This window comes from Glandiceps talaboti, chromosome 7 (assembly GCF_964340395.1).
Source record: "Glandiceps talaboti chromosome 7, keGlaTala1.1, whole genome shotgun sequence".
NCBI classification, from domain to species: Eukaryota; Metazoa; Hemichordata; class Enteropneusta; family Spengelidae; genus Glandiceps; species Glandiceps talaboti.
Genome location: NC_135555.1, coordinates 3,638,267 through 3,651,225, shown reverse-complemented (window position 1 = coordinate 3,651,225; position 12,959 = coordinate 3,638,267). Strand labels below are relative to the sequence as shown.

At 37.2% G+C, this 12,959-nt stretch overlaps 1 protein-coding gene across 2 annotated transcripts in view; it reads left to right on the top strand.

Moving 5' to 3' along the window:
- The window catches only part of LOC144437197 (uncharacterized), a 100,155-nt gene extending 89,175 nt beyond the window's left edge, over window positions 1-10,980 (top strand). The window contains exons 5-7 of one of the 2 annotated variants that reach the window (XR_013481005.1): window positions 3,397-3,593; window positions 4,966-10,028; window positions 10,062-10,980. Coding sequence is in view for 1 of the 2 variants with exons in the window: in XM_078126086.1 (XP_077982212.1) it covers window positions 3,397-3,593; window positions 4,966-5,532 (764 nt within the window). In the remaining variant the exon portion in view is untranslated. Of the gene's footprint in view, window positions 1-3,396; window positions 3,594-4,965 lie in introns of both variants that reach the window. The other variant, XM_078126086.1, reaches the window with a different exon arrangement.
- The last annotated feature ends 1,979 nt before the right edge of the window (window positions 10,981-12,959 follow it).

Below are 12,959 nucleotides of genomic sequence, written 5' to 3'. Positions count from 1 at the left end.
CTTTACCACTGTCTGCATGTCACTGTACCCGCAACTCTCTCTGACTTCTACTGTCAGACATCATCTCCTTGAAGTCAGACAAAACTCACCAGTGTATAGGGTTTTTTACGAACATTTTTGCCATTTGCAAAGTGTAGAATTGCCACTAATGAGTTCCTGAATCCCTGTTTTCATCGGTTCTGGTATCAATGATTTATTGTGGAAGGAGATAGCAATTTTAGAAATTTGTCAACAGATTTTCTTGAAAGACGTGCAGAATATTTGTAACGAAACACATGAAAATATATGCACCTGTTATGACTCTGCCAAAGATATAGATTACTCTGAATAGGTGTAACAAAAGAATTTACGTAATTAAAACTCTTCATACAAACTGACTACCCAAGTTAGTGGTACTTTGACATTGAAAAGGGTTTTATGCAAAGTACTGTTAGTTATTTTTAGTACATTTTTATACAAAATTTAGAACCTTATAAGTTATATTTGATTCCTAAGCATATTTTTGTTATATATAATTTAAACATGATTATTATGCTAAGAAATATGGGTTATTGAAGAAGTTATAAAATAAGGAACCGTCAATTAGAGAGAATTGTGGGTAAGATATTGTACAGTGCATGTGTATGCATGTTTGTTGACATGTACTTTTAGAACTGTCTGACAATGAGACTGCAAAGTGCACGTACCGTAATAGTCAGATTGCAGACAGAGGTGTTGTCTCAAATTCCATTCATGTCATGCAGGTGTCTGTTAGTTGTAATCTTCACAGACTAAGTCTTCATGAAGAGCCAAGAATGCTCTGTAAGTGATTTATATGTTGTTGTCGGTATACTCTGTGAAGTCTGTTATTAACCACTTTCTACAACAGTGTTACTTCACTCTAAACATCTCAAAGAAATGTTTTACGATTAAAAAAAACCAAGATTTTCAGACCATATTGACGTCAAACAATGAAACTTGTGATTAACATTACTAGATTGCTGAGAAACATGAAAATTGTTGAGATGGGAACTTTTAATAGATTTATTTTTCACACAAGAACTTTCACTAGTGAAACCAAAGTATTGGCACAGGTGCACAGATCTCAAAATGATCAAACTCTGAGGCACGTACTACAGTAATATATTTTATTAAGTTTTTTCTTCAATGAATTCCTTCCTGTTCCGTCAGTAAAGTCTGGCGGCTAAACAAATAGCATGGTATCCGTGTTTATGCTGTCTGACAGCATCATTTTGAACAAATGGATCATTCTTTTGTAATTGCTTCCAGGAGGTTTTGTTTAACTTGATTGCAATAACCTTTTTTTTCTCCAAATTAAAGTATTAGGATATGTCATTTTGTATTTTTATGTTTAATAATAAATCCTGATTTGCAGTCCCATAGGAATGATATAAAATGTACAAATATTGCCATTTTCCCCCCAAATCCCTTCTTGTATGTATTATGCGAGTCATTAAATCCTAACAAATACAGGGAATTGTCTCTGTTTTGTTGGCCATAAATGGATGAATAATGACACAGATGATGTTATCAATTACGTTACATGTCTGTATGTGTAATGGTATCATTACCGGTATTTGATAGCAAACTCTGTACAAGTGGGTAGTCTGTAATGGTGAGGAACAGCAGAGATAGCAAACTTTGTACAAGTGGGTAGTCTGTACTGTGAGGAACAGCAGAGATAGCAAACTCTGTACAAGTGGGTAGTCTGTACTGTGAGGAACAGCAGAGATAGCAAACTTTGTACAAGTGGGTAGTCTGTAATGGTGAGGAACAGCAGAGATAGCAAACTCTGTACAAGTGGGTAGTCTGTAATGGTGAGGAACAGCAGAGATAGCAAACTCTGTACAAGTGGGTAGTCTGTAATGGTGAGGAACAGCAGAGATAGCAAACTCTGTACAAGCAGGTACATGTAGAGATCATAGTAAACGTTACAACTTATACAAGCAGGTAGTCTATTGCATGGCACAGCAGAGATATAGATAGCAAACTGTACAAGCAGGTAGACTGTATCATGAGAAACTGCAGAGATAGCAAACTGTATAAGCAGGTAGGCTGTTCACAGCTCAAGCAGGAGATCTGTTCACAGCTCTATCGTGAGGCACAGAGATAGCAAACTTTGTAGAAGCTGGCCTGTTCACAGCCTGTATCATGAGGCACAGAGATAGCAAAACTTTGTACAAGCAGGTAGTCATTATCGTGAGGAACAGCAGAGATAGCAAACTGTACAAGCAGGTAGGCTGTTCACAGCCTGTATCATGAGGCATTGTGGAGACACATGGCTGGCGTCAGACTATCCTGCGTTGTTGTCAACATGACCAGACTACATCAAATATGTATGAATTTGACACAGCACAAGCGATATATGTATCCGATATGAGCGAGACTCGTCTATGTAGATGTAGAGTTAGATAGTATAAGTGATGATGTACCTCAGGGACAGATTGTCATGAAAATTTCAAAAACTGGGAATTTTGAGAAAACTTTTCTGTTGGAAGAGTGTATTGAATTGTTTAAATATGGAAAGAACTACGAAAGGCTTTTTTCTCCAAATATTTATAGTTATGATAAAACTGGATTATGTATTAGACATTGAATGTACAAAATCAATCACCTTATTCAATTGGTGTATATTTCCATGATTTTATATAGTTTTTAGAACCCTGATTACAAAGCAAGTATAATCAAATTTTATTCCCCAAATTTTTTTCTCTGTTCAGCCGAGGAAAATACAAGTGGCCTGAGGTTTGAATATAAGACATGATATGATAAACCCTAAGGTCATGAGTATTTTCAAGCTGAATGAAGAAAAATATTGGGTAATGATATATTTATACTTGCGCTAGCATAATTTATGAAAATCAGAGAGTAACAATGTCTTTCAATGTTTTGATTCCCTCAGAGCAAATGACACAGATGTGTTTTGTCATGATGAAGAATGATCAGGATATAAATCACATATTTTTTGTTCAGATTTGTTCAACTTGGCATGTGTGGAGTATTGTAATTCTTATAATCTTAGAATGTCTGATGACGTTGGACATGATTGCAGTTTTCATGAATTTTTTTTAAAACAAGGATAAAAAGTTAAAGTTAGGTTAATTGTTGATCCCAAAATCATAAATACACACACACGCACGCACGCACGCACGCGCACACACACACACACACACACACACACACACACACACACACACACACACACACACACACACACACACAGAAAATTGAGAAATTCTATACTTCAGCCCAACCCAAAACAGGGTTGTCATTAAAACTGTAGTTTACTATTATTGATATAATTGCCCATACATAGATTGCCAGGTAGACATGTCAAAACAAGTGTTGAATACTATCAACTCATTATATCTCTATGTCTTGTTTGATATCCCACAGGAACGTACAGTGATGGAACAGTAGACCGTATGGAACTTTTTATATTAATTATTTTGGCACCCATAACGATAGCGTGTGTGTGCTGTACTATAATCCATTATAGGAAAGTAATCTTAAGGGCTCAAAGTTCAGAGCCACGCCAACATCAGCCAGTACCAAGAAGTGAGTCTTCTGATAGTACGCAGGTAATAAGAGACGTAAGTATCATATTCTATCTCTTTTAGTAGTAATTCAGTACACTTGAATCTTTGACTAGTTTTGCACCTTGAACAGGCTTTTTCAAGAAGTTTGGATATATATTCAATGTATTCAGATTTGTCTTTCCTTCAAACAGTTGTCCTGGTTATGCCACGTAAATAGTGAAGGAAAAGGGGGGGGGGGGGACCAAACACAGTACACAGTGATTGTTCACTGGTAGCCCTTTCTGAAATAGTGGGGTCCAATCATGGAATCTCCCGATCCCTTTAGAATAGGAATGTTCACCCTATAATTTCATCTAATAGTTAAGAGTTCTCCCAAGCCCTGTACAATAGTGGGATATACTTTTACCTAATAATTATGGTACTTCTCATACCTCTTTCAAGTTGTAGTGAATTCTGCCACGTGATTTCTTGAAAACTATCTTTCACAGTGTGGATAATTTAAATCTGTTCCTAAAATTTAAACATTAAAAAACCTGAATGAGATTTGATAAGAATTTGAAAGTTCCAACAAAATCCTGGTATGAGTCATCGTATACAAAGGTGCTTATTATGCAAGGGATGAGGAGTCAACTAGACTGGTACATAAAGACATTACGTAGTGGTGCAGTCATCCTACGCCTATCACTCAACAATTTACATCAACACAAATTTCATAAATTCCAATGATACTGAAGAACAGGAAATGTTATTGTTGATTTTGAAAGTATTGTTTCAACGCACGACTTGCCTGTCATCAATTTGCTCCTGTAGTGGGTGTGATGTACAAACAATACCCACAAGTATTCAACCTTTTGACACTACATCGGGTGATGACCTCATCTGACGCAACCCAGTACCATGACATGTACATTTTGCATTTTAGAGTTTACACCAATGTTTAGGCTTAAGCGTCTGCCTTGGCCTCAGTTGTAGTTAACAAAACTCATTGGATGTAATATGACATTGCAATTTGTGCAATGTATCTACAAGATGCATTCTTACATATTTTTATGAGTTTTTTGCCATTGTGTTATGTATTCACAAACATTGAAGATCCATCACGTCTTATTTGCAATGAAACAACTCAACAATTTAGTATTAAATCTCCAAAGAAGTTATTCCAAATTGATGTGTCTGAGGGATAGGGTGTTTCATCAATACTTGATCAGTGATTCATGTTGGGCTTATTTGCATTTGTTGTAAGTAATACTACAAGAAGGTACTAGTTATATGAAATGTGTGTTTGTAATGTTTAAGCAGTATTGACAAAGTTTCCCCTTGATGGCATTCTTGTCAGGTGAGATTCGATTCCGTCTGGTTTGTGTGTGTGTGTGTGTTTCAAACTCCTGTAGTGACAGCCTTCTGTTGTTGATTCAATTCTGTACAGGTGAGATTCATGGCGAACAGTCCACAGTATCCCAGTCGTCAGAGAAACCAAGAGATCCTTGACCAGCAAAGGCAGGACATAATGACTCGGACTTCTGAAACAGAGGACTTTCCTGCTACAATAACACTTTTAGATGAAGAGGATCCTCCACATCATAGTGATGTCAGTTTACATTTGCATAACGACAACGAAATTTACCGTGAGGGTATTCGAGCGCCTCCGAATAGGATTGCGTATGAAAGTGAAATACAGAACATTTTGAGTTATCAAGAGCAACAACAAAAATATCAACATTACACTTCTTCAAGAGCACATTCTTTAGAACGACAACAACTTATTATTGATAGTGAAACCAGAGCACCAGTCTCCATTGTTGACTCCGATATGGAGGAACCACCTCCATATTCTAGCACAGGGACACCTATAAATAATAACTTCCCAGAGGAATGCCATCATCAGCAGGAGTCACCTCCTGCCTATACAGACGTTGTTTCTAGCGGCAGTTCCCAGCCATTTCCAAATGGACATACAAACGGAACAAAGCCGGATAGCAATGATGCGATATGACATGGAGTATTACAGGAAGCCAACAACACTCCAAGACTAAAATAAAAAACACCAAAGGATTCCCACTGTTTGGTGCTATGCTTCTAGAGATGCAGCAGTGAAAAGGAAAAAAATATTACCACATTGGGAAAAAAAAAGAGAACTTTAAAAGGACAAAGACAAAGTGATTGATAAACGAACAAGCTTTCTACATGTCAAACATGTGTGCTAAAACTGCTCAGTAGTTCAGAACTATTCAAAGATATTTACTAGTACCTATTCTTGTATTATGGAATACGATTACAAACCAAGTTCCTATCTGCTTGTGTTAGAAATATGGTCTATTCTGCAGAGCCAAGCAAAAAAGCTCAGTGCCTTCATAGCCAGGAATGTCTCCATGTTGTTCATTTTCTGTGTGATTAAATCAACATGATGACATCATATAAGTATTCTACATTTACACAAGTTACATCCATGTCTCTTTCAAAAAGAAATGTCATGGATTCAGTCAAGTTGCCTCACTATGCTATATGCTAGTTTCAAACTATCATTTCAACATTGGTTAGGTTGATGTAATGTGTGAAATTGTGCCTGGCATCACTCAACAAGATTGCAAGTTAGAGTGCACAATTGTAATCAAACTAGGGAGTCCAGCCTGGTATTAGGTCCCCCTAACAGATTTCCAATCCCTGTTTTTCCATTTTTTTGCAAAGTTCCCAAATGTAAATGATTATTATTCAGACTGAAACTTTCCTTTAGTAAGAATGCAACACAAATTGCAAGTAAACCAGGATTTTATGGTATTTTGAGTGATTACAAAGTTTCACTTTGCAACATAAATTTTGATCAACATGAAAAGGTTTCTGAGTGAAAGTTCTCACAAATTATATATTGGTAATATTGCAATGATATTTGTAAAGTGATGTGTTTTGTTCGTACATTGTACCTTTTTTTCCAAATTTCAAATGTACAAAATGTACTTTTTTGCTCTCTTTTTGTGAGAGTAGAAGTTTTTGGAGCATCGTTTTTTCCCCCGTGATATTTAAAATCTGTTAAATGTGATGCCAACTGGTAATAGAGTGTTAACTGTCTGTTAAAAACCCAGAGGGATGTATAGGTCAGGACAAGAGTTGAATATACCCACAATGCAGTAAGTTTCATCAAATATAAGTGCAGTGCCTGTAGATAGTGAAATTTGATAAGTTTTTACCAAGCCCCTAACCACATTGAAGGGATTCTGCTTGGAAAAATATAAATTTTGGATGCTGTTCACAGATGTGCCGAAGTTTGGATGATGTCTAAAGAGACAGACTTGTTAAAAATTTTATAAACACTTTGAGGTGTGTTACGTTATTTAAATTATGATTTCAAGTCATTCAGCCAACCAGAGCTTGTCTATCACAAATTATAAAATGGTTGTGGTGCGTACTAGTCTTATTTCAAAGAACATTATTTCAGCGTGAAAAATAGTGTTGAGAGAGATAGAGGCACACAACTTAAAATTAACTGATTTATAGGTCTAGTGTACTCTGTACTTGTTGAAAAATATTTTGTTTTATTTTAATATCACATCAAATTTATATACATTGCCACTAGACTGTTCCCTCAATTAAATGTAAAAAGTGATTGTTGTACAAACTACAATTGATAGGTAGCTTGTGTACCAGTTTCACATAAATGAAGTGCACAAAGGGTGCCATGAACCTCTCACATAGCAAGAACTTTCACTCAGAAATCAAACAAATATATTAGACAAATGGCCAATGGGAAAGAGTAGTTTGTCATATCTGTTAAGGCTCCCATTAGATCTTGCTGTGTGTTGGCCTACAAAGCTATAAAGTAAGATGGCTACAAATGTATGCAAAATGCAGTCATGTCATGGCTTGTGTCACCTACAAGCAATTCATTGGCTGTATTATTCATCATGCATAGTTTGAAGGAGTGAGCCTTTTTATCACATCAACCTCCAACATTTAGCTTTGCCATTGCTTTCCTGAATGCTTTCATTTGTAGTAACTTTATAGTATCTAGGGTCAAAGGTTAGATGTCAGGGGTTACACAGCTGTTGCTCTAAGCACAGACAGTATTTGGTAAATGTCATCATGTTGATTCCACACAAAGAATGGGACAAACAAACAATCAATTGTTCATTATTAACCCGATTCAAAGGGTCAGGTTGTAGAATTAGTTCATAAACATTGCCAAGGACTGGGATGTGGCCACAAAGTTGGGCACTACCTCTGAAAACATGAATTCAAAGACAAAGAGAAAAAACACATATTTACACACCACCTCATGCCAGCATGCAGTTACTGAGAGACAAAACGTACACATATGGTAAAAGCATGCTTGTCGCATTGCAAGGAACTAAATGCAAAAAAAAAGAACTCATGTTGTACAGGCTAAGTGTTGCAGGTTTTTTACCAGTGAATGTGTTGTGCTAGGCTGTGATGAGCATCAAAAAAAAATTGTACAGAAATATATCGTAAGTCTTGATGATACTTTGGTCCAATGTCCAATGTCCAAAATGTCAGGCAGAGTGGATGGGTGACAAAGGTAGAACCAAGGTTACAGAAGAAAAAAAATATATCAGTGGTCAGGAGCTCAAAGATGAGCTTCTGTAGGCCTAGATTTGGAAGCAATTAGAGCGTAATAACCAGCTCCTTTCAGTATCTTTGGCAGCATGAAAGAATACCAAGGTATATCTGCATCTTAGGGCATGTAGATTTCTAACCTACATGTTGTACTTCAAATTTTTTCAGAAATATTTAATTTCCATTTATTGACTTATCATATCACTGAGTAAAACTGTTTTGTAAGTTTTAGTTTCACTCACGTTTGGTTTGGTAACGTCATGACTCTTGTAAAGACTGCCATCAAGTGGTGAACATGAAATTTTCTTTTGTTTTCACTGGTATAACCTTTGTGCAGTTACAGACTAAAATAAGTCTCTAAGAAAGATTCCCCTCCCCCCTGTTTATCCTGCCACCCAAGCACCTGCCTGACATGCTTTCATCCTTTTCATTTAAGAAGATTCCACTGCAGTAGCAGGGGTGTATCAGCAAAGCTGTGCCCCTCTGTAATGGGATAATGCTAGTGTAGTGTGGAGCATTGCTTGCAATATGACAAAAAAGTATTTTTGAAGTGTTGAACCCAATGGTTCATCTGTATATGGTGTCGATGGTACTGCACCTAAAAAGAGTAAATGAGAGAGTACATCTGCATGAAAATGCTTCATGCAAAAAGAACTATTAAGAGAGCGGGCATTAAGTAAAGTAATGTAGTAATTTTTGTATCTTAAAGTTTCACAAAACAAATTCAAGTGATACTGTATCTACTTTTAGGTTTAGTTGTACAAATTATTTATGCAGCATAACTTCTTTTGATGTTGACAAAGTTTTGAAAGTATGCCAATGAAAGCCATCTTGTGTTCTTATATAGCGCCATCCAAGTCGAACGTTCACAATTCTTTTGTTTTTATGACACAACCCAGTCATATTCTTATATCCAACATTTGTAGAGGAATCTTCAAACTAGTTGACTAGTTAAATGCTGATTGTTTCATCTGGATAGATCAGCCAACTTCTTACATATAATGAGAAAGTGACAAATACTAACAAAGTGGAAAGAACTGAAACAGTGAAAGTTAATTTTTTGCACCAACACATGCACTTACAAACTAAGCAACATTTAGTAGAATATCTTTTGTCAAGTGAGTCAAGAAATACTGGTGTTTGGTTATGAGTTAATATGGTTTGAGAAACTAATTGATCTTATGTATGAAATATAAAGCATAATTTGATGGCAGTAATAAATGTTGAGCACAGGCTGGCTTTCATTGAAGGGAATAGATCATGGATATATACAGAGATGGCCAGTTGACCTCAGCAGAGCATCTAAAAGTACTTACTCTGTTTTCAGCCATTTTGTTGGGTGTCTTGCATTAGCCACTATGTGTATGTTGTAGATATGCTTTATTCATAACAAAATTCTATATATGTTTTACCAGGTGTATAACAGATTCTATGTTTCACCAGGTGCATTACAGATTCTGTGTTTCGCCAGGTGTATAACAGATTCTATGTTTCACCAGGTGCATAACAGATTCTATGTTTCACCAGGTGCATAACAGATTCTATGTTTCACCAGGTGTATAACAGATTCTGTGTTTCACCAGGTGCATAACAGATTCTATGTTTCACCAGGTGCATAACAGATACTATGTTTCACCAGGTGCATAACAGATTCTATGTTTCACCAGGTGCATAACAGATTCTGTGTTTCACCAGGTGCATAACAGATTCTATGTTTCACCAGGTGCATTACAGATTCTTTGTTTCACCAGGTGTATAACTGATTCTGTGTTTCACCAGGTGCATAACAGATTCTATGTTTCACCAGGTGTATAACAGATTCTATGTTTCACCAGGTGCATTACAGATTATATGTTTCACCAGGTGCATAACAAAAGTGTGTATGTTTCACCAGGTGCAAGCAAAATGTTTATGTTTCACCAGGTGCATATAACAAAAGTGTGTATGTTTCACCAGGTGCATATAACAAAAGTTTGTATGTTTCACAAGGTACATTTCCTCTACTTGACACAAGCGAAACAAAAATGAAGAAAAATTAATCATATATTAAAAATATGTGATTGAATATATGATGGGCTTATTTCAAGGGGAGATATACTCAATGCAATATGTAGCAATATATTTAGTTATGACGCAAAGGGTCCACTGAAAGTGGTTTTAACAGCAACACGTTGTTCGCCAATGTTGATTTAGTGTTTTTGAAAAATGACATGATTTTCCCTCCAAAGGGGGGAACAGTATTAACTAAGCAAATCTATTCTTCTGTTCACAGTCATTTCAGATAGCCTCTCATCCCAAATAAAAAAAATTTTGCCTGTGAAACACTACGTCTGACTGAGCCAAGTTTGAAGAAAATAAACCAAGGTGGTTGGTTGTCAGTTGTCATCATTCTATGCCCTATAGTACTTAAAATAACACAGTTGTACATTTCATAGCATCAAGTACACAAGCTTGTACTGCTCATTTCCATGTTGAAAAGATTTTTTTTTATATCACATGGAGAGCTATATTGTATTTAGCCCTGTTTCAAGTTCATTTAAATCCATTTATACAGGAAACTTTTGCTATACGATTTATCATGTGCTCCACCCCAACTTGGTATATAGACGTTGCCCTTCTTTTTAGATAATAATAATAGGAAGATACCACTTTAAGGGGTGTGAGTCTAAAGAAAATGGTGTCAGGATGAAAAGAGTTTTCATCCTAGAACATTGTGAACAATATTAGAAAACAAAGGAACCATAACAAGAAGGAGAAAACATGCATATTTCACGATTTTGCATATTGTGTTTCTTTAAAAATTAAAACAGAAAAAACTACTGTTTATGTGTGCAATTGTACGGTACTGTTGTGAGTACATAACAGCTGAATAAAGAGCAACTTTCATTTATAAAACCCTTCCGAGTGTTGTGTATATAAGTATACTAGTGTGAACACAGTGCTCTCATGTTTGATTCCCATCGTGCTTTCATCTCCACTAGTTTCTCCATTCCTGAAGTGTCATAGATGCTTCATTCTCGCAACCCAGAGCTGCTATTTCTTCCTTAACACCGTCTTTTCGACTGTCGTAAAAGAGGCTGTGGTTTGTGATGATGAGGTGCTTATATACACCCATACATATAGGAGACTGCACTGCATATGTGTAGGTTTAGTCTTTAAAGATTGAATGAGTATTGTCTAAATAAACCCAACTTCAAGGGAGGGTTAGTATGGTTGGGCATGTGATCACTTAGTGTTAAGGATGCCATACACCTACACCTACACATTCTAGGACAACTGCCCCCCCCCCCTCCTCGGACAATTGCCCCCCGGACAATTGCCCCCGAAGGACAACTGCCCCCCCCCCCCCTCCCCCCGGACAATTGCCCCCGAATCGAACCAGTACGCATTTTCAAGCTTTGGCTTTGAAGTCCAATACTATAACCACTACTCCATACAGATTTTGTGTAACAATAATCCTTTATGTCTATACAATCAATGGTCATCAGTAAAAATCATTTCTCCAACTCCAGTGGGAATTGAACATGAATACATTTTACAAGTCTACAACTTTTTTCTTCTTTTTATTAAAAGACAGGCCCAATGGCTTGCCTTGTGAAAAAAGAGTTGACAATTCTGGTTTGGTCTGATAAAAAAGTTGTGTGGTTCCGATCACGCTCAATTTTAGAATGGGTGGGCTAGGTAGATTTTTTTATTATATTTTTTTTCTGTCAAGTTCAGGTTTTCCATTGTTTTCCAAATGGTCTCTTTGTTGTTTATTTCTTCCCATCAGATGTACAGCTATTACAGATTGGAAGAACAGTTCGCATAGGGCTAGTTTCCCTGGAGCCCTGGCTTTGGTATCAGAAAGGGTATACGTTTTGCATAACATTGGTATCACAACACATTGGGTTTCAACGTTAGTCTACCCGTAATGTTACCCATGGAGTTACCCCTCTCCCCCACCCCCCACCCCCGCTCTGGGCCCATTGCCCACCCAATATTGTACGTAATTTCATCAGCGTTGCAACGTATAATAACCTATAACGAGATTTATCAGCGATTAATGTTCTTGTGGCACGTTGAGGGCACTCTTGCAGGGTGCTCAACCTGCGTGAGTGACGGTAGTCTCGGTTACCCAGCCTCTCGCCGCTGGGGGCTCTGCCTACGAGACCACCCCAGACGATTCTTGATTCTGGTAACCGAGACTATCCTCAGCTCAGGTCTGAGTCTCAGTCAAAGCGACTTTTTGTTTTGATGCTGGGTGTTTGTAATTTAGGCAAGTTGAAAGGGGCACAGTGCTCCTGATATTAGTTTAGTCTACTGTTTAGTTTCTTTTTCACAATTAAATTTTCATGTGCGCGCAGAGTACCAGATAACTCATTCGTGTGCTATTACTACGTGTAAACACAGAGCTAACATTGAGTGACAAAAAAAAATCAATTTTCCAATAAAAAAAAACTAAAGTTACAAATATTGCAGCTAGCTGAGGACCCACACAAACCCCAGTTCTTTGTAAAAGTAGGGATAAAGTAAGTCAAGATATCTACAACTGCGGCCATGCCATGCCTTACGCGGTGAACAGACAGTAGAAATAACACAAACTAGCATTACACAATATGTGACAGTTCAGTAGACTGTCAACAGTCCCTTTTTGCTACGTTTCATCTAAAACGAAGTCGTCGCCTCGCTCCGTAGCACTGAATATAATGCGTACTGATAGGAACTGCGATTGCCGCCGAAGGCACAAACTGAGTGCCTCCGGCACTCGCTGATCAGGACGCGGTTACATGGGTTATAGTATTGCTCCGGATCGGATCCGGAGCGAGGCGACGACTTTAGTTTTAGATAAAATGTAGCAATAAAGGCACGAAC